The sequence below is a fragment of the Pongo abelii genome, chromosome 1, assembly GCF_028885655.2.
Source record: "Pongo abelii isolate AG06213 chromosome 1, NHGRI_mPonAbe1-v2.0_pri, whole genome shotgun sequence".
NCBI lineage: Eukaryota > Metazoa > Chordata > Mammalia > Primates > Hominidae > Pongo > Pongo abelii.
The window spans coordinates 148,091,132-148,118,962 of record NC_071985.2 but is presented as its reverse complement, the minus strand read 5'-3'; the positions used below and the strand labels follow the sequence as shown (position 1 = coordinate 148,118,962).

The window sequence follows — 27,831 nt, the reverse complement described above, 5'->3', positions numbered from 1 at the left end:
AAGCCCAGTAATGTAGAAACTCTAAAGGGGAGTCCCTGGGATTCACCAGTTGCTAAGATAACTAAAAGAAGGTCTCTGCCACATAGCACCAGTGTCCCTCCTGCCAGTGCTCGAGGCTGGTGATAAGGAGTCTCACCCTCTGGAAAGATACCAGCCCTAGAAAAGACAAAGAGGCCTCAAAGAAAATACTTCTCAAAACCAAGGAGGCTGATCAGAGGCAAGGTATACAGCTAACCCTCTAACCCTCATGATCCCAGGAGAGCTAATTTAATGACACCTAAGTCTCCTGAAGCTCCCTGGATCATAGTAGGGTTGGTCCTAGGCTAGTTAAGGCCAAGCATTCCAGGGCTGGCCTCTTGGATGGGCGGCCCTGTGTGATCACGCAGGTCTGTGCTCAGAAGGGCCTGCACTTGGTTGACAGCTCTGCTGTCACGTTCTTGAAATCTTCAACAATTTTCTCTTTGAACTTGTATTTTGTAAGGGAGCCAGAGGAGCATGAGGATGAGCAGAGAAGACAGGCGGAAGAAGGGAGAGAGCTTTATATTTTAGTACCTTCAGTGGCACATCTCCCCTGCCTTTTGAACAAAAGACCCACAAATTACATAGCAGGCTGTCAGCAGTCCTGATGGAACTACCTCCCATGTAACCAGCCACCGTGCAAAGGAGGGAGTTAAAGACTAACAATCAAGCTGGGAGCAGTGGCTCACGCCTGTATCCCAGCACTTTGGGAGGCTGACGCAGGAGAATCTCTTAAGACCAGGAGACCGAGACCAGCCTGGGCAACATGGTGAAACCCTGTCTCTACAAAAAAAAAAAAAAAAAAAGAAAAAAAATAGCTGGACATGGTGGTGTGCGCCTGTACTCCCATCTACTCAGGAGGCTGAGGTGGGAGGATCGCTTGAACCTGGTAGGGGCAAAGGTTGCAGTGAACCGAGATCACACTACTGCACTCCAGCCTGGGTGACAGAGCCAGATGTTGCCTTGAAAGGGAAAAAAGAAACAAAACTAACAATCACCAGGGACTCTAGAGATCCCCCAACCTCTAGTCCCAACCCTAACCAAACAAATCTTTCATGCCTTTGGGTCACTCACAAAAGTCAATTCCAGACCTAGGCTAACTCCGTACCACAGATCCCCCCAGCTCAGGCCAAGATAACCACTGGTGAGAACCAGGACATAGGAGGCCTGCTTTCCAGGAAGCAATTCATGGCTGATGCGCAGAGTTAGTAAGAGGGGTCCCAGGTGACGCAGAACCAGTCCTTGTAGTTATGATCAGCACAAGGACCCAGGCTGAGCCAGTCTGGGTGGACCAGCCCAGAACCACTGTCACCCAGGCTGCCTCTCCCACCCACTGTGGGCTGCTGAGATGGTGGCTCCCAGCACTGTGAGAAGGGTATGCCCTGGGGCAGGGGGAGCCTTTACCACACCTTGATATATGACCTGGGGCAGGTTTCCATCTCTCTGAGCCTCCATTTCCTCATATTTAAAATAATGGCAGCAACACCTTCCAAGAGGATTAAACAGAGTATGTATAAATGCCTGACACAAAGTGGTGGTCAATTTTTAAAAATTCCTTTTTTCTCCATAGAATTGTTATTAGAAATGAGCTGTTATTAGAAATGAGACAATTATCCATAAAAATGCCTGACAATTCAAAGTGCTTCATAAATGTTGATTCTCTTCCACGTTCTCCTTCCCAGTCCCTCTTACCTTTGTTCTTGTGACCAGACCCTCCACTAACTGCCAGTTCCCACCCCAGGTCCCACCCAATAAGCATGTTTGTTGGCTCATTATATAAACATTTACTGAGTGCCTACTGTGTGCCAGGCACTGCACAAGTGAAAACACACACACACAGTCCTGTCCCTGAGAAGCTCACAGTCTGGTAAGAGAGGCACTTAGCAAATAAATTTTAATAGAGTGGGTTACTTTTATGAGTTAGTTCTTTTAATATATAAATAGTATACTACAGAAGCACTGGATAATTAACTCTGCCTTGGGGAATCAGAGAAAATATCATAGAGAAGGCAGACTCTTGAGTTGGATCTTGAAAGATGGACACGAGTTTGCCATGCTACAGAAAACTTTGAGGAGCCTCAGGCAGTCACTGCACATGTGCAGGACAGTGAGAAGCTTGGCATGACAGAAGCAGGGGCTGTGTGGGGGAAGTGCATGGAAAAGGAGGTTGGGAACAGGACTGGGAAAGCAGCCTTGTAATCCCAACTAATTTGGGCTTTATCCAGTTTGCAAGAGTAGACAAGAAAAGATCAGAGTTAACTGTGCTTTTTAGGAAAATGCCTCAGCTGGTGGTGGGGGCAAGGCCTGGAGCAAGAAAATGCTGGAGGAGGGAATCCAGACGGAGATGACCATTAGCAACACACAGCAAGTCTTGGTCTAAAGGGGTGTAGTAGGATCTGAGACACCACTGAAGTAGATTTGGTGACCAATTTTTTTTTTTTTTGAGTTGGAGTCTCGCTCTGTCACCAGGGTGGAATGCAGTGGTGCAATCCCAGCTCACTGCAACCTCTGCCTCCCGGGCCCAAGCGATTCTCCTGCCTCAGCCTCCCGAGTAGTTGGGACTACAGGTGTGCACCACCACGCCTGGCTAATTTTTGTATTTTTAGTAGATGGGGTTGCACCATGTTGGCCAGGATGGTCTCGATTTCTTGACCTCGTGATCTGCCCTCCTCGGCCTCCCAAAGTGCTGGGATTACAGGCATGAGCCACTATACCTGGCCGATTTGGTGAATAATTTTAGATTTGGTGATTAATTGGTTATAGGTGGTGAGAGAGATGGTACTACCAAGCCTTCCAGCTTGGAAGGCAAGGCAGATGGAACCCATTGCAGAGATCCTATATAACAGGTAGAGCAGGTCTGCAGGGCAGCTGAAGCTTGTGGTGCCTCCAGGACATCCAGGTGTGCACGTGACAGCAGCTGGAAACAGAGATTGGGATCTCCTGAAAGGCTGAGGATGGAGAGGCTGCTTTGAGAGACGTTCACATGGTGGGGTTGGTTCAAGCTGCAGGAGTAAAATCACCTGGAAAGAACTTGGGGACCCAAAGGAGAAGGAACAAAGGGCATTTCAGAGATGGTCAGAAATGGGAGAGACTGGACAAGCAGCAGAGAAGGAAGAGAAGGAGGAAGATACTATCAAAGGGAGCATGAAGCAAGCAGGCGCATAACAGGAAGGTCAAGGTAGATCACTATATCTGGCAACTAGGAAGACAATGGTGGCTTAATCAAACACAGTAGTATTAGAATAGTATAGGAAGAAGCTAGCTTACTACGGTTTGAAGTATTAAGAAAAGAAAATAAACAAGAGTAAAAAAATTGGCTGGGCACACTGGCTTGTGCCTATAATCCCAGTACTTTGGGAGACTGAGGCGGAAGGATCGCTTGAGCCCAGGAGTTTGAGACCAGCCTGGGCAACATAGGGAGACCCCATCTCTAAATAATCTCTAAATAAGAAAAGAAAAGAAAAAAAAACAAGAAGAAAAGTCTGGTAATGAAGGGAGGGAGAGACAGAGCAGTAGTTAGAAGGGGAGTTAAGGTCAGGGCTTACATTTTTGAATGATCAAGCTCATAGGAAAACAAGAATAAGGACAAGAGTAGGCTCGTGGATCCCCCAGCTCCTGGCTGGAAGGAATGGGCCCTAGTGAAAAACTAGGATGGTAAGGATGTGACCTGTGCAGGTGGACTCAGATATGAAGGGAGGGAAATTAAGGGAGTTCATGCCAGATGAAGAAAGCAAAGATCGGGAGGTCAGCTGGGGAATGAGAAAGGGCAAAGCTCAAAGACCTTGGGGAAAGTGGCAAGGCTTGATTAGGTTTTGCTCTTGCCTGACCCTGCCTCTGAATTTTAGTTCCCATGATGGATCCCTCTTTCTGCTTCTTCTCTCTCTGCCTCCTGCCAGATTTTCATAAGCTCACACCCCACTGGCCTGCTTCTCTTCTCCTCCCCTGCAGCCCTGATGGGCCTTCTAGCTGCTGCTGACAAATGTGCCTTCCTACAGCATCTACCATGATGGACCAGCTCCGCCTCTCTCTGGCATCTGAGGTACCTCCCATCCCTGGATCCTGGGGACTCTCCTATTGTCTCCTAAGTGATCTCTCCCTCTCCAACCTACCTCTCGTCTTTCTAAAACCCTGCTTTGCATTTTGCAACTCCCACCTTCTCAACCCTCAAGATCCTACATGGGCTCTTTCTTGCCAGATGAGGCAGTTCAGCTGTGGGCTGAAGACTGGCCACAGGCCTATTTAGTTTGGCCTGCATGGTCTTTTAACAAAAATGAAACTGATTGTCTTTACACAGGGCATGATCTGTCTAGTTAGCCACAGGCACCACCCCTCCCTATTTCCTTAGATCCACTCCAGACCCAATTCATATACCCATGTTATCTGCCTGGTCTCTGTTAGATATTTGACAATGAAGTCCACAGGACCCTAGGGTCCAAGGCCTTCCAGTCTCTGGCTCCCTTATGTCTCTCAAACCAGATTGTCATTACTATTCAAACTCCTTATTCCAGAAATCAGTCTGCCCAGTCTCCCCTTTCTACCCATGGCCCTGGCATGGCCTCCCTAGACGTATGTATCCCTGTCTCCCACCCTGCCTTTCCTCCTATCTGCAATGCCTTGCCCTTTCCTCTCCACTTGTTACACTGAAATCAGGCTTATATTCTACCTCCTCAAAGAGGCCTCCATGGACCATCCAAGCCCACAGCATTTTTTCAGCCTGGGGCCCCTCATTCGGCCCTTGTGTATATTTCTTTGTGCCTTCAGTTATCTTTTTTGAGTACATTTCTCATTTCCTCAAATAAGCCTGGAAATAGGGTTCTCTATTAGTCACACACAGGAAAAGCCACACAGAACAGGTCTGCCTCCATGTCATCTATCTCTCATGTGACACAACCGTTGACGCATAAATCTTGGTCATTTCCTGACAACCATAAACCACTAGAGCAAGCACAGATTCACAGTGCCTCCAGGGTAGAGGCCATGTCTCATAGTTAGTACACTGCCTAAAACCTAGAAAGGTAGTCAATAAATGTTTATGATGAGAAAATATAAAATGCAGAAAAAACCATAAAGAATAAAATAGGTTCACTACTGAGCAGTAAACTCTCTGACTTGATGAAAACAACCCCTGTTGTGATTCACTGTCACTCAGGCATCCAAGGACAGGTATATTTTGCCAAGGCAAGAAGTTGGGACCCACTAGAAGAAGCAGGAACTAGAAGGTCCAGAGCTGCAGCCACAATGCTGCAGTAATTTACAAGGTGAACTTACTTGGTCAAATCTCTCAACAGTATTGATTCTTTGAGGTAATGGGATCTTTCCACCACATATTCTGCAGAGTTAACAACAATCTGGTAGTGAGGGAGAGCAGGTGGCTGGGCTGGAGGGACAACTGTCAGTGCAGGAGGGAAGATGACTCCTGCCAATAACTCTTGGTTCCCTTACCCCTTATCCCAGCTTCTGTGTTGATCCCTAGGTCCATGACAGGGCATAATTCCAGCAAACACCCTTTGCTCCCAGTTCCCACCCAACATGTTTGCCATAGCTACACACTGAACATAGTAGTCTCCAGCTGAAATTTTCAAAGTACAATGTTAACATGGAATTTAATAAAATTCTACCATTGGCCAGCACACACCACACTATTCCAGATGTTGAATTAGCCCAGTGATGTGACGCCTGAGTCACAGACGATGACCACATTTCTCCTTTGGCAGAAATCAAAGCCCTAAGAGAGGGTGTTACTGAGTTCTGGAACATGAAACCTTCCAGGAGGCTGGGTGTTGGCAGGAGGGTTGGATGTAGTTGGGTACTGGAACCTCTCCCTAAACCTTCTTTTCAAAGAGGTCAAATTTGAGAAATGTTTCTGTACCTTGCACTCAGAAAATATTCAATAATTGTTTGTTTCAGCTTAAGAGGAAGGTTTCAGTTTTCTAAAAAGAAGAAAAGCCAGAAGTTCTGAAGAAGGGGGCATGAGAGGGGAATAAAAGAAGCCGAGTGCATTTGGTGTAACAGAACTGAAGGGGTCTGGACTGGAGGAAATGGAATAAGTAAGTTGGCAAGGCAGTGGTTACATTGGAAACAAGAACACTGATTTGGGAAAAGCACTTCTAAACTGACTGCAAAGGGAGGTGTCTGAAACAGTGGCATGGGGGGGAAAAGAAAGAACCAAGAGCCAGACTTGAGGTAACAAATGGCTACATATGGCAGAGACAGAGGAAAGAAGACAGACTCCTGGAAATGTGGTGTTGGAAGAGGTGTCAAGATGGCATTTGAACAAGTGGGATGGAGTGCCATATGAGAGATTTTCTTTTTTAATTTGAAGCTGTCTTCCTTCTAGCATCAGACACTGAGGTCATCTCAGTCCCCATGTTCCCCCTCAGAACAGGAGGGGATGTGTCAAACAGTGGCGTAGGGGCAGCAACTGAGTGGCAACTGCATTTTTGCACCCACTGATTGACGACCTGCCCTGAAAGCAAATGCCTCCCTCCCATAGGCCTCTGTAGCAATACCATGAAGCACACAGGAAAATCATCTGTGACAAAGGTGCTCCTGGGACTAGCCATTTCAAGACAAAAGTGCGAACACCCCTGGACTCAATGTACTGAGTACTGGTGCCTGGATGGCTTGACTCTGAAAATAATCACTCTCCATCTGATATGACTCTCTGCACAGCAACAAGAGAGCCCCTGTGTGCCAACAATCTGTTCGTTTCACTCAGCATTTCTTAAGGCAAAGCTTTAACTGTTTTCTTTTTTTCTATTTTAACAGATATTTGATTACTAAGGCATGCAGGCAGTAAACATTGAAAGCAGGCTTCTGTGTTGCAGAAGCAACTACAAGGCCACAGAAGCTGAAAACAAATGTTTCAGAATTCCTCACGAACTTAGGCACATGTACTTTTTTTCTTTCTCTCTCTCTCTTTTTTAATGGAGGAAGGACAGTTCATTGATAAAGCTTATGAACAATACCAAAAGGCCTGTGTTTTGGTCCCAACTCTTTTCAGTCACAGGGCAAACTTTCCAATTCTAGCAAAGGTGATAATAGCAGCTGACGAACTAGCTACTCTCGAAGGATTTGTTAGCAAGAGGGGGACAGTTTCTTATGAGGACCATCCTATAATAGAGCTCTATACACAAGATGTTGGTGCTGTATCACAGGACTCTTGTCAAGCTAATGCTTGGTGGCCAGGGTCTCATTTATAATGTTTTATTCATAAATGTTGCAAAAGTGAAATGAATTATTAATGGAAAGATCATCTGTCAGAGTCAGGAATCATTAACAAAATTTCATAGGGGAGAGGGTGGTTTACAGGGACTAGCAATGTAAGCACAGAGCTTTTCAGTTCTGTGGTGACCATGTGTTCAGACTGTCCTGGGTCTCCATTAACAGAGCTGGTACCATTTGCCATCTGTCAAGGCAGCCTCTGCAAAGCACACCCGGTCAGCTTCCTCTTGGCTACTTGTCCATTTTATAAAATCTGCCATCATGATGGCACCAACAGTAGGCTTCTAGTCCCTGTGTCCAGGTTACTTGGTGATAGAACTAGACATAAAAGGGCATTCTGCTTGAATACAGGGCATGGCTCTTTAGAATCAAGCTAAGGTCTAAGAGTAGTTAATATTTACTTAGTACTTACTATGTACCAAACATTATGCTAGGTGCTTTACGTGTATTATCTCATTGAATCCTCAAAACCTCACCATGCCAAAGATACTATTATCCCTTTCTTACAGATGAAAAAACTAAGGCACAGACAGGTTAGATGAATTGCTCAAGGTCATACAACTTGGAATTGACAAAGCTAGGATTTAAATCCTGTTCCCCCCTGACTCCAAAGCCCCTATTCTTACCAATGATTTTAATAAGCATAAAGTTTGAAGAGTATAGAGCTGTCATTTTCCAGGAGATGTTTTCATAGCTGTCACTAGCATGCTGCAAAACATTTGGATCAAGGGCGAGCTAAATGTTGAAAAAGCATGTGACTTTATAGAAATAAACTTTATATAAACCAAGGGAGATACAAGTTATAAACCTCATGACTTGGGTCCACATCGTTCCAGCCCCCTCACTTCCAAGAGGCTATTAACTGACTGTGAAGAGTAGAGTATGGAGCCAGTCTCCTGGGGTTGGAATCTCAGCTCTGCTACTAACCTTGAGCAAGACACTGAACATTTTAGGGCCTCGGTTTCCTCATCTGGTAATAACAGAACTTCCCTCAAGGGTTGTCATGAATGCTAAATGAAATAAAACATACAAATTACTCAGAACGATGTATACCCCACAATGAATATTAACTATTAACAATTTTATCAATATGGGTGTGTGGGCAAGAGGCTAAGTCCACTCGAATTTCCTTGTCTTAAAAACAGATCTGCATAGAGTTGTTATGAGCGTTAAGTGAAATAAAATCCTAAAAGCATGGAACACGCTGACCTCATCATAAGAAGCATTCAAAAAATGCTCATTTCTTTTCTCCTTCCCAAGATAATACTATTACTTAACCTTCAGAGACCTCAGCTTCTCATATTATAAAATTATAAGATAAAACAAGGGCCGGGCACGGTGGTTCATGCCTGCAATCCCAGCACTTTGGGAGGCCGAGATGGGCAGATCACTTGAGGCCAGGAGTTTGAGACCAGCCTGGGCAACATGGCGAAACTCTATCTCTACTAAAAACATAAGAAAAGTAGCTGGGTATAGTGCCACATGCCTATAATCCCAACTATTCAGGAGGCTGAGGCACAAGAATCACTTGAACCCAGGACGCGGAGGTTGCAGTGAGCAGAGATCACACCACTGAAATTCCAGCCTGGGCGACAGGGCGAGACTGTCTCAAAAAAAAAAAAAAAACCTAAAAAACATGATTCTTACCTATTCTCCTGCCCTTGTCTACCTCACAGGCATGTCTCAGCCAGAGCCCATCTAAGGCCAAGATGGAAGTGAGGAAACCTGGGTTCTGCTTTTAGCTCCAGCATTTGAAAAGCCACTTACCTTCCCCTCAGCCTCAATTTCCTCATTTATTCATTGCAGTACATCTCAACAAGTGTGTGCCAGATAGGGTGCTAGCTGAGAGTACTAGCTGTTAGATATGTAAAGACAGATAAATAAGGTACAGTCCCTGACTTCGAAGGATGTATACTCTAGTGCAAAATAAAGGCATGTAAACAATTAAGTACGTTGATTGTTGTATGGACAAGACTGACAGGCAGCCCAAGGGAGGCAGTAATCAGATTTACTCCAGTAGGGCAAAGGAAGATTCAAAGAAGATAGACCTTTGAGTTAGGTCTTACAAGGTGAATGGGAGTTTCCCAGGCAGAACTAGGGGAAAGGTATCCCAACATCTGCAAGGGCTTAAAGAGTCAAAATGGGGGAAGTGCAAATAATTCATTATAGCTTGAATATAGGATACATCTAGGGGAGTTGCAGGAAAATCGGATAATAATACCTTAACTACTTGCTTGGCAGGATTTCCATGAGACCAAAGAGAACAGTGTATTAAAACTGAAAAAGACACAGTACTGCAGAAACATCATGTGTGATTATTATTAGTACTCTAGCAAGGCTCTTTATGGTACTTAATTTTCACCCATTTCCTCCTAGCATGAGAACTTGAGCTACTGTTTCTTTGCTTACTGCTACTTTGCCTCCTTCCTCTCTCCCCTAAGAGAAGGAAGAGGATGATTTAGCATCAATCTAAGTGGAGAGGAGGGAGGAAGAAGTGAGAAGAAAAACAACCAGCTCCCTGTTTTAATGACCATAAGCCCTAAGTCCCTTTTCTAAGTCCCTTAACAATGATAATGTTTCATATTTTAAAAGAGTTCAGTGCTTTCTGGCAGAAAAATAAACCTTGACCCTCAAGATCATGGTTTTTCAAACGTTCTTGACAATAACTCATGATAGGAAATACATTTTATATCACAACCCAGCACACACACAGGCACGCAAAGAAAGGTTATAAAACAATACTGATACCTGTTAAATGCAACACACTCTGACATTTTCTCTTCTTTTTATGTCATTTTAAAAAGTGTTGCTTACAATCTCATCAGTGCATCAAAACTTACAGTTTGAAAAACATCACTAAAAGACAGGAGAGTTCATGGCAGACTTCAAAAGAATGGTTTGCAAGTCCCTTCACTCTTTCTTTTCTCTTGTATTTTAAGACACTGCAAAATAGAGCAAAGTCCAGCCCATTTTCTGGGAAACAACAAAACATTTCTGGGTGCACAGTTCACATGGTATGTTGTTTGACAATAAATGAGACGTTTCCATGTGGGGTTTCTTGTGTGTTTGGTTGCTGTAGCTGATTAGGCTTGCTGACAAGTAAGATTTCAAAACCAAGCCTTGGTGCTCTTTGGAAAGCAGGACCATATGTCTCCAATGCCTTTTCAATGAGAACATTCAATAAGCAACTTTTCTCATATAAAGGGCCCCATCACACATTCTAACCCAGAAGTGAGCAAGCATTTTGCCTCAGGGCTGCTGAAACGGGAACATGATGCCTTGATGCCTTTCCAATCATGCACACACAAATTGAAAACTCACATCACCATCATCACTACCACCACTACCCTCAAGGAAAGAGTCTGAATCCCCATGCTGTTAGCTTTTGTGTTCAACCAAAATCCCAAAGCTGGAAAGGAACACAAAGGTCCTCTGGTCTACTCTCCTTCCAAAGAGGATAGCCAACTAAACTTTGCTGGTTCCCAGGTGAGCTATTTTTCCACTGCACCACAGCAAGTATTTGTGCTCTGTGGGGCCTTCCTCATGGTAATGCACAAGCTTTAAATGTTTCTATCATCACACTTCTGAGTATGCCATTTCTCCCTCTTAGAATGTGTCTTCCTCCAGCCCAGGCAAATCCCACCTATCCTTCCAGATTACATCCCAGCCCACTAAGAAGCCGTCTCCACACTCAACAGCCCCTGTCCATCCTTTCCTCTTCTGAAATACGATTAAGCTCACTGAATTCATGCAACCATGTACCTCTTAGATACTGTTTAATAGACAGTCAATATGTACTTAGAGACTGACTTTCTAATATGTAAAAGAAGAAGGTTTGTAAGAAACTTTAGGATTTAATTTTTTTTTTTTTTTTGATATGGAGTCTCACTCTGTCACCCAGGCTGGAGTGCAGGGGTGCCATCTTGGCTCACTGCGACCTCCACCTCCTGGGTTCAACCAATTCTCCTGCCTCAGCCTCCTGAGTAGCTGGAATTACAGGTGCCTACCATCACACCCAGCTAATTTTTGTATTTTTAGTAGAGATAGGGTTTCACCATGTTGGCCAGGATGGTCTCAAACTCCTGACCTCAAGTGATCCACCCGCCTCGGCCTCCCGAAGTGCTGGGATTATAGGCGTGAGCCACCACACCTGGACGGATTTAATCTTAAATGAATCTTTCCTACAAAATATGTATCAAGGAGTAAATGGAAATGTTTAGCATTTTATCATAAAGACATTTAAATCCTGCAATTATTAAAAACATGAGTATTAAGCTATTCATCTCCACAAAATCAGAACCAGTGATTAGATGATGGTTAATGCCAGCACTGTTGATTTTTCTAATATACTATCATTTGGGAGATGCTCGTTTTAGGCAATTGAATTCTTACATGCAGTATATAGGGAACTGGGGGCTTTCTCCCTAGAAAGATACTGTGGTAGGTGCTGCTGTCAAGGAAAGAGGCTCTGTGCTTGGATCCACAGAACTGTTTGGTGCTGCCCCACAAGATTCATATTCTCTCTCTCAATCTCTCTCTCCCTCTCTCTCTCTCCACTCTTCCTTTTCATTCCCACCTTTGGTTACTAACTGTTATAAAGGATAATTGAACTTTGTAACTTGTAAAGAACTTAAAGATGATCTATGCCACCTGATGAGGGAATCTAACCAAGAAAAGATGAGCTGATGTGCTGCAGATCATCCTTGTAGAAAACGAAAGAATTGGGGGTAAAACCCAAATCTTTCTGTTGTCTAGAGAAATCAGGAGCTGGAAGTCTTAAGCCTTACACCACCTAGCTCTTGAGTTTCATTTCCCTTGTCCCTGAACTTCCCGTCTTCCACCAGTTTCCTCTGTCTTACCATTAAGGAACTTCTGAGGTCCTTGACACCAAACTGTCTTCCTTCCATTAACCAATTCCCCAATGTTGTCTTATCTCAATAGCATGACTTCTCTTATCCTACTTGGAAATTTAATTGTTGATTCTGGTTTTTCTCTTAGCCAATACCACACCTGCCAAAACCTCCCAGTTCCTTTCTTTTAACCCCTTTCATAACTGTTGCAGACAAAATTACATACAAAACAAGCTTGTGACCACGACTATCTCACAAAGGGTCCTGTTCTCTCCACCTAGGGCTTTGGAATCCTTGTCTCTATCATGCTGTATACTATATTATAATATGATGAGAAAAGAAAGTTTTCTTTTTAAGCAGGCAGGTAATTTCTCAAGACACATAGCCAAGCAAATGATTATGCCTACAAGTTAAGCAGGGACAGCAGCACAGTTCATTGACACTATCTGTAAATACCAAAGTTCATTCTTTATCAAAAACATCAATATCTTCTCCAGCTCGAGTGGAAATGCTGATTAATGTGAACCCTCTCTTTCTTGTTCTTGTCCATTTTCTTATCAACGTGTCAACAGTGTCAAAGCAGAAGACAGGACAAAAAGATGAGCGTAAAAAGTCCAGATAAATCAAAAGTAGCCACAGAGTATGGTGGTAAATATGTGAACTCTGGAGGCCAGCTGCACAGTGAGTCTCGGTTAACAGCTGAGTGACTGGACACACTGCTTAAACTCTCAGTTTCTCCATCTGGTAAATGGGTGTAATAGTAGCACCTATCTCACAGGGTTTCCATGAGAATTAAATAAGTTAATGTTTGTAAAAACACTTAGGACAATGCTTGGCACATATTAAGCACTATATAAATATTTGTTAAATAAATCCTCAGTTTGAAATTATTTTAACAATCACAGTCTGTGTCTGCTGACCTCCAAATCTTACTAGCAGTTTCAGGACCTAGAGGCATTGTGAGGGTTTCTATACCACACCACACACACTCTGTATCCTCCACTATGAACTGCTACCTGATAATTCATTTTATAATTCCTTCTTATAAGGAGTAGACAGAAATGTACTCCTGAACCTCTCTCAGCAACAGTCCCCATTGCTGCAGCCACACACACGGTGAGAAACAGCCTGTCTTCCTTACAAGACAAGGTCTGTGAAACCACAAAAGTTCTTGTTTGCCCACACATTACAAATTCTACCTGTAACCCAGAATTAGAACTGGGGACGGGGGGCAATAGGCCACCTACTTCAGAGAAAATAAAACAAAGGGAAAATTCTACAAAACCACATGTCTTCTTGGTACAGGGCTCACAACCTTTCTCTCCTCCCTTTTTTTTTTGGTTTTGTTTTTGTTTCTTAAGACAGGCTCTTGCTCTGTTGTTCAGGCTGGAGTGCAGTGGTGTGATCACAGCTCACTCAACCTCAACTTCTCAGGTTCAAGCGATTCTCCCACCTCAGCCACCCAAGTAGCTGGGACTACAGGTATGCACCACCACGGCCAGCTAATTTTAGTATTTTTCATAGAGATGGGGTTTCACCATGTTGCCCAGGCTCTTCCTTTCTTTCTTAATTTTACTCCAGTCAGGCTCTTGGCTATACCAAATGTGATGATCTCAAGATCAGCACAAGTCCACCACTTTGGTAAGGCCAGCAACACCTGGTCTTACACCACCTCTCAGGGGTACCAACACTGCTAATGCTTCCTCTCCTCGATTGCCTTCTTCTCTTTCTTCTAGTTCCCCAGAGTCTCCTGGGTTTTCCATCCCTTCTAGGGCTCCTTTGCTGGCTGCCCCTTACCTCCTGACCTCCTTACACTGGAGGGCCTGCCCTACAGCTCCATCCTTGGTCCTCCTCTCCTTCATATCCACATTCACGTTCATGGTGAGCTCATGCAGTCCTGTGATTTAAAATACCACTTTCCCCCCAGGACTCTCAAATGTACATCTCCAGCCCAGACCTAAATCTTGAATTCCTGAGTCATACATCCAACTGTCCACTCAATAAAATTGCCACACCCCTTGGATGTCTAATAGGTTCCTAAATTTAGCTTGTCCAAAACCAAATTCCTGATCTTCCCCCAAAACCTCCTCCTCTTCAGTCTTCCTCATCTTGGTTAATGACATTCCCCACCTTCTCCTCCACCTCTCATCTTCCCCTCTACCTTACCCGTCAGTAAATCCTTTAAAAAATATCCGGAATCTGGCCAGGTGCGGTGGCTCACACCTGTAATCCCAGTACTGTGGGAGGCCGAGGCAGGCGGATGGCTTCAGCTCAGGAGTTCGAGAGTAGCTTGGGCAACATGGTGAAACCCTGTCTCTAAAAAAATTACAAAAATTAGCCGGGCCTGGTGGCACAGGCCTGTAATCCCAGCTACTTGGGAGGCTGAGGTAGAAGGATCACTTGAGGCCAGGAGGCGGAGGCTGCAGTGAGCTGAGATTGCACCACTGCACTATAGCCTAGATGACAGAGCCAGGTCCTATCTCAAAAACAAAACAAAACAAAACAAAACAAAAAAAACAGAATCTGACCATCACCTTCGACTACCATCTGGCCATGGTGATCTCTCCCGAGTACTGAAATACTCTATTAACCCATTTATGCCAGGGGTTGCAAATTTTTTTTTGTGAAAAATCAGAACTTGGCAATGACCTTGAGCAGTAGGATATAAATAACTCCCACAAGCTTAGCATTCCAATAATGGAACACTAGGCATAAATAGGTTAAACAATTTTCCTGTTTTTGCTATTGCCTCATTACAGCAGTTTCTTAAAACAGTAGCCAGAGAGATACCATTAAAATATAAGTCAGATCATGTCACTCCCCTGTTTAAAACCTTCCCATAGCTTTTCATCTCACTTGAGACTGGCCCAACCAACATGGAGAAACCCCATCCCTACTAAAAATACAAAAATTAGCCGGGCATGTTGGTGCGCTGCCTGTAATCCCAGCTACTTGGGAGGCTGAGGCAGGAGAATCGCTTGAACTCGGGAGTGGAGGTTGCAGTGAGCTGAGATGACGCCACTGCACTCCAGCCTGGGTGACAGAGTGAGTGAGGCTCCGACAAAAAAAGAAAAAAGAAAAAAAATGAAAAGCGGAAGTCCTTATAACCACATGACCCTACATTATCTGAGTAGCCCACCCCCTACCCCATCAGCTCCCTGATCTCATCTTCTCCTACTCCCCCTGCTCGATCCATGCAGCCACAGTGGCTTCCTGGCTGGTCAGGGCTCCTGTACTTACCGCTTCTCCCACCTGGAACACCCTTCCCCAGACACCAGTATGGTTCACTCCCTGACTGCCTTCACACCTCTGCTCAAAAGTCATCTTCCAGGCATCCCTCACACACTTTTTTAAAGTGTAAACGATACCTGCTTAGCTTAGCACTCTCCAGCTCCCTTCCCTGCTTTATTTTTCCATCCTTCCCCGATTCATTTTTCCACAGGAGACTCATCTTATTTCACTTAATTTGTTTACCCCCATTAGAATACTTATTTTATCTTTCCTTATTAGAGTGTAAGCTCCAGGTGGGTGGCGATTTATGTCCGTTCTTGTTCACTGCTGCATTCTTACTGCCTAGTAAGTGCCTGGTACACCACAGATGCTCAGTAAAGATTTGCTGAATGAATGGGAATGATGGCTTGCTTGGGTCCTCTTACCTACCTAAGACAGTCATCACCGTCTTCATTAGCTTCATGGGTGTCCTCCGGCGGCTGATGGACCCACTTGTATGTGGAGACAAGACATTGGTTTTCCTCTTGACGTACACGTAGATCCGCAGGTACACCACAACCATGATGAAGAAGGCCATGAGGTTGGACACTGTCCAGAAAACAAGGTAACTCCTGCTGTAAATGGGGGCCAGGGAAGAGCAGGCAGAGATGTTGCAGAGGCAATTCCAGCCCAGTGTGGGGACCGACCCCATAAAAATGGCGACGGCCCAGACAAGCAAAATGAGCAGCGTCACCCTCTTTTTAGTCAGGTTGCTATGGACCCGCATCCTCATGATTGACATGTGCCTCTCCACAGCAATAACTAGCAAGTTGGTGAGGGAAGCAGTCAAGCTAGTGTCCAGAAGCCCCTGACGGAGAAACCAGCGGTTGACAGTCAAAGTTTTTGAAACTGGGCCTGTGTTAAACATCAGGAATACATAGGCAATTCCAGCGAAGAAATCGGCAGCAGCTAAATTAGCCAACAGGTAGTAGAAGGGGAAATGAAATTTTCTGTTTTTGATCACTGCCGCAATGACCAGAGAATTAGAAAAAAAAATAAACAGGCAGAAAAACGTCCCAACACACAAAACAATCACAAGCTTTGTTCCTGTCCAGTCATCGACAGTATCAGTGTTGCTCCTATTATAAAAAAAGTCCATGTGCTTATCATAGTGACACTCATTCATTGTGGAGAAGAAGTGAACATCCTAGAAAGAAATTTAAAGAAGAAACAAATATCATTTGTAAAATCAGTCACTAAGCCACCAATTGCTATTTCTAAGCCCCTTCTGGCTAACTCCCATCAAGGGAGTTGAAGACCTGAAGTGTCAGGTCTCAGTGCAAATGTCTATTGCTCCAGGACATAGCCCCTGACCTCCTACCACAGCATTTAGCGCACATTTTAGTTGTTTGTTTCCCAGGCTAGGCTGCTCAGGTTAGGAGGGCGTATCTCTATTTTGTTCACCATTATAACCCTAGGATTCAGTTGCTCTGTCTGCCTCATGGCGGGTAGTTATTGGTAGGTTGGCTGGCTGGCTGAATGAATGAATGAATTCTCATGGAGGCATCAACAGGGCAAATGTGCTGAGCCCTGCAATAGCCACTCTGCACTGGTAACAATGACAACACATTATGTTAATGCCTCCTCCTGGCTCCCAGTTCATTAGTTATTTATGGATACGTTCATTAATCAACGGCAGGTTGGTAATTCCAGGTACATTCTTCCCAAGATAATAGGAGTTGAATTACCATTCATATAACCAAATAGATTCCCCAAGAGACCAGTTTTCTATGATTTCTGATTCCACTCCTGATCCTCCTTTTGCCATCTTTTGGTTTCAACAAACAACTCTGATATTCACATATTAGGTATATGATGCAGGGATGGAGACTTTGGTCCCAATATCTCCCTTCCTTACCTTTTGTTCACTTCTTCCTTATAGTCTCCTAACCCAAACTGTACCAATGTGAAACTGCTCACTGGATTTTCCAGCATTCCTCAACACGGCAGGTGGAGGAGGATCGGGCTTCCATAGGCAAGACTGAGATTTGGAATTGGGGCAGATCTCCAACTCAATGTGGATGTGAGAACATATCTACTAAGTGAGGGCATGTTCTTGGGACACTTGTCTGAAAGAAGACCCCAAACTGGGATATCAGGCAGACAGGGAAGACACCAATCCTCCCAGTAAAAGATCTCTTCAATCCCAAAAGCGAGGGATCTTGGCCAAGGAAGGGCTGGGCAGAAGCCCCACGGATGCCCATCTGTCTACACGTGGTGGGGAAAACCAAGTGTTCTGCCTCACAGCGGTCTGGTCACAGCCATGAACGGTCCTATGGAAGAAGATTGGGCTTAGGGTCAGGGTTCTAGCTTCTGGGAAGAATGACCATTTGCTCCCTCACTGAGAAATGAGGCTGCAGCTTATTCCCTGGAGAACCAGAGATTCAGTCGGCAGAGGGACTGAGCAGCCCTCTGGGAGCTGTGACAGTAAAAGCTCAGTAGAAGCCCCCAGATTTTAAAGTTCCTGAAAATTCTGAAATCTAATACCACAACCAGAATCAAGAAGACCAGATAACAATATTAAGTAGTACAAAATAGAAATGTATCTCAGTCTTCTTTTTAATTTATATTTTAATGGTATAATGATACTTTTACATGAATTAGATATTGCTTTTCAGCCATAGCAAATGGGAGGTAAATATCATTTTATATGCTTAAAAAAAAACTGGGAGTAGTCTCAAGAGACAAATGGTTCCAGTATCTTTCAATTACAAGAAAGGAAGACTCAATTTTCATAATGACAAAATAAAAATTACTCTCTTTGGCAGACAGTCACCAATATTTCACTGTAAATATCAAATAAATTCATGATATCATATATTTATACTATATCATAATTTCCCCAAATTAAAAATATAGTATAATTTTAATAGCTTCACAATATTCTATTATATGAATAGGCCACACCTTACTTAACTAATCCTAAATACTGGACATTAGGGTTGCTTCCTGTATTTCACTTTTATAAGCAAGGCTGCATTCTTGTGCATTAATCTTTATATATCTAACCAATTCTTTCTTTAGGAATAACCCATAGATTTCAAATTGAAGTAAAGGATATAAATCTATTTAAGGGTTTCTGATACATCTTGTCAAACTGCACTTAAGAGAGATAGTATTTTTTTTTTCCAAGATGGAGTCTTGCTCTGTCGCCCAGGCCGGAGTGCAGTGGTGCAATCTTGGCTCACTGCAACCTCTGCCTCCTGGGTTCAAGCGATTCTCCTGTCTCAGCCTCCTGAGTAGCTGGGACCACAGGCGCATGCCAGCACACCCGGCTAATTTTTGCGTTTTTAGTAGAGACAGGGTTTCACCATGTTGGCCAGGTTGGTCTCGAACTCCTGATCTCAGGTGATCCGCCCACCTTGGCCTCCCGAAGTGCTGAGATTACAAGCATGAGCCATCACACCCAGCCTGAGAGATCGTATTTTTAATTCTACCAGCAGCATATGAGAGTTAAATACAAGGTGCTAATCTAGTGAAATTCAATTTAAATATTTAAAGAGAAATACAGCTTTCAACCATGTTGGAAGTATACAGAAATTCAAGACAAACAATCCGAGAACCACTTGCTATGGTCTGAATGTTTGTGTGCCTCCAAAATTCATGTTGACACCTAACCCTAACTGCAGTGATATTAATAGGTGGGGACTTTGGGAAGTGAATGGGATTAGTGCCCTTATTGAAGAGGCCTGAGAGAACTCGTGAGACCCTTTTTGCCACACCACCATTCAAGGACACAGCATTTGCCCCCTTCTGGAAGCAGAGACCAGGCCCTCGCCAGACACCAAATCTACTGATGCTTTGATCTTGGACCTCCTAGCTTCCAGAATAGTGAGCAATAAATTTCTGTTATTTATTAATTACCTAAAGTATTTTTATTATTGCAACAGGAATAGACTAGGACACCACATGGGAAATTTTAATAACACAATTATTATGTGTCTTTTCTAATTAAAAATAACGTATATATTTTACTTTGTTACATGCTCTATATATCTAAGAGAAACATTTCTAATTTAAAAGTTATATTATCTTTGACTAATTTATTAGAAATATAAAGATGAATATGTCACAAAGACATTGGAATTAAGACACTACAAAAATACTGCTCAAATTTTCCTAATTTTATTTTGAAGGATCTTAACATTTTAGTTTTATTTCTTACATGTGGTTGAATTTTTCATGATATCAAGCACTAAAACCTCAATGATTTTTACTTCAAAAATCTTCAAATTCAACTGTCCCTTGTCACAACCAAAACAGTTTAAGACATGTTTTTAGCAAAAATTGCCCTGAGACTGCAAAGCAATTTGTCTTACAAAGTTGAGACATCACAGAAAAACTATGATTAGCCAGAACTCCCACTAAGCAGCACTGCACTCTGGCTCCAGATCCTACTTTTGAGAGAAACAGGCAATGAGAGAAAAAAACTTCGCATAGGAAATTGGTGAAAAAGATTGCACAGGATGGAATATACTATACAGTCCATGAAAAACATACTCACTATGAAGTTGCGGTAATACAAGAAAAAGCCCATGTCATTGCTTTAATATACAATACACATAACAAAAATTTATTTGTGTTGACTATATAGAAAAAGATAATGAAAAAAATCTCGAAATGTAAATAGTTAAGAATGGCGGAACTGTGAGTCATTTTTAAAAAATTCTTTCTAATTTTTTCCGTCTACCACATTTTCTGTAATAAGTAAATCAAGACTTTTAATTAGGAGCATATATTCTACTTAATGTATTCTATCTTTCTTCTACAATTATGGCTTTGAAAAATCAAAATTAATGTTCAAAGGAAAAGCCTCAAAGATTTGCATATGTTCAGTTTATTCTTACGAGCACAGCACACTTTAGGGTTTTTCAGTGACAACAAAAATAAAATAGTTTTCTACTTAATCTTCACATAACCAAAACTTGACTTGCTAAACCCTGACCACACCAGGATGTAGCTTTCACCAATTCTCCTATAAAACATTTCCTAATGCCATCACCACAGATCTCCCCAGTACACATTATCTACAGATTATCATATTGTCTTAGCTAGAAATTACCAAAAATTTTTAGCAAGTTTATAACAAATGACTGATTTATTATTATCTCTTGGCCTCCCTTAATCCTTAAAATATGATTCTGTGATTTTCAACAAATTAATCAGTTACTTCAGTCCTAGTCTAAATGTCCCCTCCACAAAGATACTTTTCTTACTAGTTCAAGATAGCTCCACAGCTCTCATTCTCAGAGAGCCCTTGTTTACCTCCATCAGAGCTACCCAGTTGCTTGTGACCCAGTATTTTCTTTTGCGTTTGAGAATTTATTGTCCATCTCCCACCCCTAAACCGTTCCACTCCAGCAGAGCAGGGAACCTGCCTATTATGCTCATATCTACAGGATCGGTATTTGTTGAATGAATGAATGAATCTCTGTCCTACACTATTTTTTTCCATGTCTAAAATGAAAAGATTCTGTGAAATGCCTTTGCTGACTTATACATCAATCACTAAGTATGACAATTAGCGAGCTCTGTCACCTATTAACTAAGTGTTTTCAGGTACATTACTTAATATCTCTACTTTATTATTACTATTTTTCATTATTAATATTTGAGTGCTTATCTGTGCCAGGTGCTGAACTAAGCATTTTACATGGATTATCTCACGGTATCCTCCCAACAATGATGTAGATATTATTATTACACCCATTATGCATTTGAGAAAACCGAAGCACCCTTGCCTAGGGTTACACAGCTAGGAGTGGGAGACGCTGGATTCTATTCAGGCAGCCTCGTTCTACAGCCTGCATTCTTATCTGCAACACTATACTTTATCTCCACAGGCATGTGAAATGCCAGACAGAACCAAGGACTATATTTATACTTACAAGAGTTATAGAATTACCAAAATAGAATGATCTGATCAAATCACATTAAAAGACTACCCCATACTATAAAAAACAGGGGGCATTTTAAATAGCCTTTGGCCTTTTCTTTTTTTTTCTTAACCCTGAGAAGGGTAGAAGACACTTTTCTGAAAATATGTTTTCAACTTTTATGGTAAGTAGGATACAATATGGTCAATTTCAGGATCAGGTTAACATTGCTCAACTTTACTTCTGTCAAATCCCAAGCTGTTTTTTGTTTGTTTGTTTTTATACTAAAGGTTTAGAGGGTTTGATAGTTCTAACCTAGAAACAAAAGATGCTAAACTTTGGAGCAATTACCACAACTTCAAACTTCAGTAATTTTAGACTTCATAAAATGATGGTTTAGAAAGTCTATATGTGGAATCCAAATGAAAACTTCATGAGCAAAGCTTTCATTTAGACTCTTCCAAACTTGCTTCCCTGAAAAAAATGTCCAGCCAGCCCAGAATGTGGAAACAATTATGAAAATTAAGACATTTGAAAACCACTCAAGTAGCTTTTATTTCTAGCTACATCTTACGAGACAAGTTGCTGCCTGGCCTTTTAGCTGGCTTTCAATAACAATCTCTTCTTCCTCCTAGAAGAAATATGGTACATCAAAGACATGGTCAGTCAATACTGCGCATATCTGCTTTCTCTATGGTTCACAAATGTAGACCAGTCCTCTCCTCTTAGGAAACTCTATCCAGATGGGAGGTGGATGTTAGGTTAGTTGGTACTCTAGCAACCAATCCTGGGTCAGCAATCACGTCTGTTCACTGAATTCCTTTTAATAATTCATGTTAATGGCAAAATCAGGATAGCATGGAAGATTTAAATCCACATGAAATCCCGGAGGTTCATTTTAGCCATTAGTTTCAAGGCCTTTGCACTTGCCATTCCCTCTGCCCAGAAGACTTTTCCCCAAGATACCCAGGGGGCTCATTTCTCTACCTCATTCCTGCTCAAATTCATTTCCTCAGGGACCCCTTCCCCGCCACTCTCTAAAGAGCACCCCATGCCTCCAACCCCTGCGGCACTTAAGCCATTTACCCTGCTTTATTTTTCTCCACAGTATTTCTCTACACCTCAACTATCTACTTGGGTTACAGTCTATCTCCCCAACTTCTATTTAGTCATTATGTCTCCTTAGGCTCCTCTTGGCTGTGACAGTTTTTCAGATTTTCCTTGTTTTTGATGAAGGTATGCTTAGGAAGGCAGAGAACGTATGTTGTTATGGTGCCTGCAACAATGCCCAGCACACATTAGGCGCTCAGTAAATACTTGTTAAACGTAGAATTAAATGAAGTAATGCTTGTGCACTCATGCCTACATGCCCCCTAACCTTTACCCAAATTGAGCATTATTACTTTATGCTTCTTCTGCATATTCTCTAATTTGAGTCTCACAACTCATTCATTCCTCTGGGGAGACTTGGCTCCAAGTCCTGCAAGCTGAGAGGTATAACAAGTGGGTTCCCTACCTCCAGAAAAGCAGCTCACCTGAGCAGACCAGTCAGGGTCATTCTGAAGGACAGTCTCATAATAGAGACCTCTCTCTATTAGTATGAACACCAGAAACAAAGATTCCTCTTTGAATAATACTTCAAAAGAGGGACCCAATGGCCAAAGCTAGAACAATCCAAGTAATAAAATAAAGTAGTATTGGATTATAACCCAAAGTATAAATAAACATCCATGAGTCCATACTGACATAAATAAATGATTGAAAAAAATAATAAATGGAAAGATGAGACAAATCTCCCAGGCAGAAGAATACCAAATAAATAATATAGATATTCCACTGTAAAGGAGGGGGAGCATAGCTCCTTTATATGTAGGCTGTACATAGGGACCTCCTTCCAAAGAGCACAATATGGAAATGGGGCGGGCGGTGGGGGGGTTAGTGACGTCTCAGCAGAGAAACTTGCCAAACACTGCTTCAGCCAGATGATCAAGGTCAACATCAACAGTGATAAGTCATGTTGCTAGTCTGTAATCTTGATAAGATGCGTTACTTCAGATGAAGATCGGAGAGTAAATCAGAGTTTACTGTGACCTTCCTCCCAAACACCCAGAACCCCAGGCTAATCATGAGAAAAACATCACAGAAACCGCAGCTGGGGAACATTCTACAACATTTCTGACCAGTACTCCTCAAAACTGCTACTCATCAAAAACAAGGAAAATCTGAAAAACTGTCACAGCCAAGAGGAGCCTAAAGAGACATAATGACTAAATAGAACATGGATCCTGGGTGGGATCCCGGAACACCAAAAGGACAGGGGTAAGAACTAAGGAAATCTAAACAAAGTACAGATTTTAGTTAACATTAACATATCCCTATCAGTTCATTAACTGCAACAAATATACCACAGTAATGTAAGATTTAATAGTAAGGGATACTGTGTGTGGGAGGGGGTATAACATAGGAACTCTCTGTACTATCCGTTCAATGTTTCTGTATATAGAAGACTGCTCTGTAAATAAACAAATATTAAAAATAATTTTTAAAGAGGAGGCATGTTGTTGACTCTACTACACTAATTTTAAAATAAATAAAGCCCCTGTGTTTCATAAGCAGTTACTTTATTCTTTGACATGGTAAAAAAAAAAACACAGAGGAGTGGCAATTTGTTCAAGATCAAATTTAAACAGACATTGTAACTGAGAATGAGATGCCTCTGATATTCCTGGATAAAGCGAATATGTTTATTAGAGGGGTGCTTGTTAAGGGTAGGGTTACAATTCAGTTTCTGTATCTTTATACTCTAGATCATTTCTCTTGAGAAAGCTAAACTCTCAGTGTTGCTGAAGTTTGGGTTTGGTTACTCTGCTTCTTTTGAACACTTTTTTTTTTGAGACGAGTCTCTGCTCTGTCACCCGGGCTGGAGTGTAGTGGCGCGATCTCTGCTCACTGCAGCCTCTGCCTCCCGGGTTCAAGTGATTCTCCTGCTTCAGCCTCTGGAGTAGCTGGCATTACAGGCGCCCGCCACCATGCTCAGCTAATTCTTGTATTTTTAGTAGAGACGGGGTTTCACCATGTTGGCCAGACCGGTCTAGAACTCCTGACCTCAAGTGACCTGCCAGCCTCAGCCTCCCAAAGTGCTGGGATTACAGGCACGAGCCATGGTGCCCAGCCTCTTTAGAACAAATCTTAAACTCGGACGCCTAAAATTGCTCTGATCTAGATCCTGTTTCACGTAGCAACAATACTGGTCTCCGTAATACTGGTCAGTAGAGGTTCCAAGAGGAGAAGCCACAGAGAGGCAAGCGTACAATGGGTGTGCTTGGGAAAATACTTAATACAAATGCAAAGCTTAAGCATCTCAGGTCATCTTCAGCTCAGAGATGGCAACACGCAGGGAAAACTGTAGCCTGAGCTTAGCAGAATAAACAGGTTCTTGTGTCAGTGCAAGTTTCGGAGCCCTTTAGGCAGGGAGGACAGCCCGTGGCACGTCGGGGGCTCACCTACTGTTCTCTCCCAATCAAGTGGGGTTTACAGAAGGTCTTGGTATATACACACAGCTTCTACCCTAGGACTTGTTTAACAAACAACTAGAATCAAAGATATTGTTCCCCAGATGTTCCTGATGGCCGAAGACTGTCTTAAGCATATTCATTAAACAGGAAAGCAAACATGAAAACATACAGAATTGAACTAAATAAAAGAGGTGACAGATGAATTTATGGGATCAGCAAATTCCTTGACTTAGTTTATCCAAACATAACACAAATCCTTACTTGTGTTTGCTTTATATAAAATTTTAATCTCTGTCTAACTCACTAGGCTAGAAAGATGACTAATACATTTTGTCCCTTGACACATAAAAGGACAAAAAAAGTAAAAGATGCTAATCAAAATGCTTAAAATTAATATTATTTATACATAATATAACTGGACATGATCTATTATACAGCAAATAAGCCTTAGACCATCGTATAATCACATTTCAGTAGCTTTACTGTTTGAAGGGGTTGAGAATGTCAATTTTTTTTTTTTTTTTTTTTGAGACGGAGTCTAGCTCTGTCACCCAGGCTGGAGTGCAGTGGTACGATCTCGGCTCACTGCAACCTCCACCTGCCTGGTTCAAGCGATTCTCCTGCCTCAGCCTCCTGAGTGGCTGGGACTACAGGCCCACGCCACCATGCCCGGCTAGTTTTTGTATTTTTAGTAGAGACAGGGTTTCACCATGTTGGCCAGGCTGGTCTCAAACTACTGATCTCAGATGATCTGCCTGTATTGGCCTCCCAAAGTGCTGGGATTACAGACGTGAGCCACCATGCTCGGCCAAGAATGTCAAATTTTAAAGTGTGAACATTCATAGCTGAAAGAGATATTCTTCTTATACAAGGGACCTTGTCATATGCAAAAATATATTTTGAGACATTTCCAAGTGCTTGTTTATACCAATGACTTCTGCTATGGTATAAATATGTCCCCCAGAGTTCACGTGTTGGAAACTTAATCCCCAGTGCAGCAGTGCTGAGAGGCAGGACTTTTAAGAGGTGGATTAATGGATTAACACTGTTACTGTGAGAGTGGATTTGTTATCACAGGAGTGGGCTCCTGATAAAAAAGAATGAGTTTGGCCAGATTTCCTCTCTGTCTCGCATGCTCGCCTCTCCCTTCCACCCCTCTACCATGGGATGGCCCTTGCCAGATGCTAGGGCCAACCTCTTGGACTTCCCTGTCTCCAGACTCTGAGAAATACATTTCTTTTCTTTATAAATTACCCAGTCTCTGGTATTCTCTTTTATAGCACCAGAAAATGAACTAAGGCAAATTCTCATGACAAGGAAATTCTATTTCTTTACACTGTAAAATTCACAACAGACAAAATTTTGGTTTAAATTATCTGTCCTAATCCAACTGTGGTACCATATTCCCTTTCTCATTCCATTGTTCATAACCTGTCTCCTGTCTCCTGTCCTGAGAAGAACAGTCAGGAGTCTCTTGCTCCATACGGTTTGTTCCAAATAATCCTGTTGCCAGCAACAGGTTAACAGTGACCTACAGCAACTCCTTCTTGCTTCTGGAGATCATACACACCCAGGTTAGTGCCTGTCTGAATCCTCAAACTCTACATAGGAAGGAAAATAATATTTTTAATGCATGCAGCTGTAGCGGGAAACAATTCTTCTAATCAAGGCTTCAAAGATACTAAAGAAGAGCACTGTTACTGCTAAACAAACAAGCCAGAGGGGCTCCTCGAGAACGCTATGCCTTGGTCAGGAAGCAGCATCCATCACTGGAGAGGAAGGCTCATACCTCATACCCCTCCTCTCCTGCCTGCCTCCCTCTCCTACCCCGTGTCTGTCTGGTAGTAAAGGTAGCCAGGTCATGTAAATGAATATAACACACATTTGAATGTGGTGCCTAATCTCATCACATGCATCTTCCAGCTCCCCTCCCTACCCTGTATCCTACAGGGCTGGCCCTTAGGGACTGCTTCCTTGCTTTCCAGCTTCTGCCAATGAGAGGAACAGCAAGAGATTGGAAGGTGGGAGGAGGGTGAGGTTGAGATACTGATTTCTCCTGCCTCCTCCCCTCCTGGTTGCTGTAGGTTGGCTGGGTTAACCACTGTCAGGCATCCCTCTATATACAGGTAGCCTCCCCTTCTCCCTCCTCTAGCTTTCAGGTTGAGAGGTGTTAACCACTCCTTGTTGCTTCTAGCTCGGGGACATTGTACCATCTCTTGTTGGTTTCTACGATCTCTGCCCTCACTCTGTAAACGGTATCCCCTCCCCGTCGCTCCAGTTACCAGGTTGACTATATCACCTCTTGCCTGTGGAACTCTACAGTTGTCTTTTAAAGTACATTGTAATAACAACAAAAACTGTTATTTGAAAAGTCATACATGTTATGGATTTTCTTAAATATTTTAGAATGATCTAGTACACTTTTCCTAATTATAAATATAACAACTCTCAGAGAAAGAAAGGGGAATATATCACATTCCCAAGGGCATGGACCAGTAGCACAATTCTTTTGATGTCCTCAATGTCCCTGCACAAATACCAAAACCCTAGTAAATTTCTCTGCAGATAGTAAGTGATTCAATAATGAGTGATCTACCCATGGTTTACTGCATACTGGAGTCTACCTCACAAATGTCCTTCAATGTCATTCAGAATCAGTTCCAACTCTAACTGTATTCCAGCCTTGTGCACCATGGAAAGTTCATACATGATATGGATTTACATTTTAATTCTAAGGATTAGCCACATTTGAATTTAGACACTACAGAGAAGGAAGCAATTGACTTTTCTTATGATGTCTGGCAAGGGGTAAGGTAATGACAACCTGAGCCAAGGGGAAGCTGCAGCTGGATGCAAGGCAAAAGCAATGCAAATGTAGCTACAGAGCTGCACTTAGGTGTGCACTATGGTTCATCCTACACAGTGGTGTTTCCAGTGGCTGGCCAGCCATGGGGGATGTCAGGTAAGTGTTGCTCTCAGAAAAGCTCTGTTGCCTGCAGCCTTAGTGGAACTACTATCACAGCAGATGATCTTTAGACTCTGGGAACATAAGTCAGACATAGTCCCCAAGTAGACAAA

The 27,831-nt window shown here is 42.7% G+C and overlaps 1 protein-coding gene across 11 annotated transcripts in view; it reads right to left on the bottom strand.

Annotated features, from left to right (window-relative positions):
- LPAR3 (lysophosphatidic acid receptor 3) overlaps positions 1-27,831 on the bottom strand; it is a 116,381-nt gene that overhangs the window by 44,700 nt on the left and 43,850 nt on the right. For all 11 annotated transcript variants that reach the window (XR_008513930.1, XR_008513899.1, XR_008513903.1 and 8 more), the window contains one exon: positions 15,753-16,509. Coding sequence is in view for 7 of the 11 variants with exons in the window: in XM_054532139.1 (XP_054388114.1) it covers positions 15,753-16,509 (757 nt within the window). In the remaining 4 variants the exon portion in view is untranslated. The remainder of the gene's footprint in view (positions 1-15,752; positions 16,510-27,831) is intronic.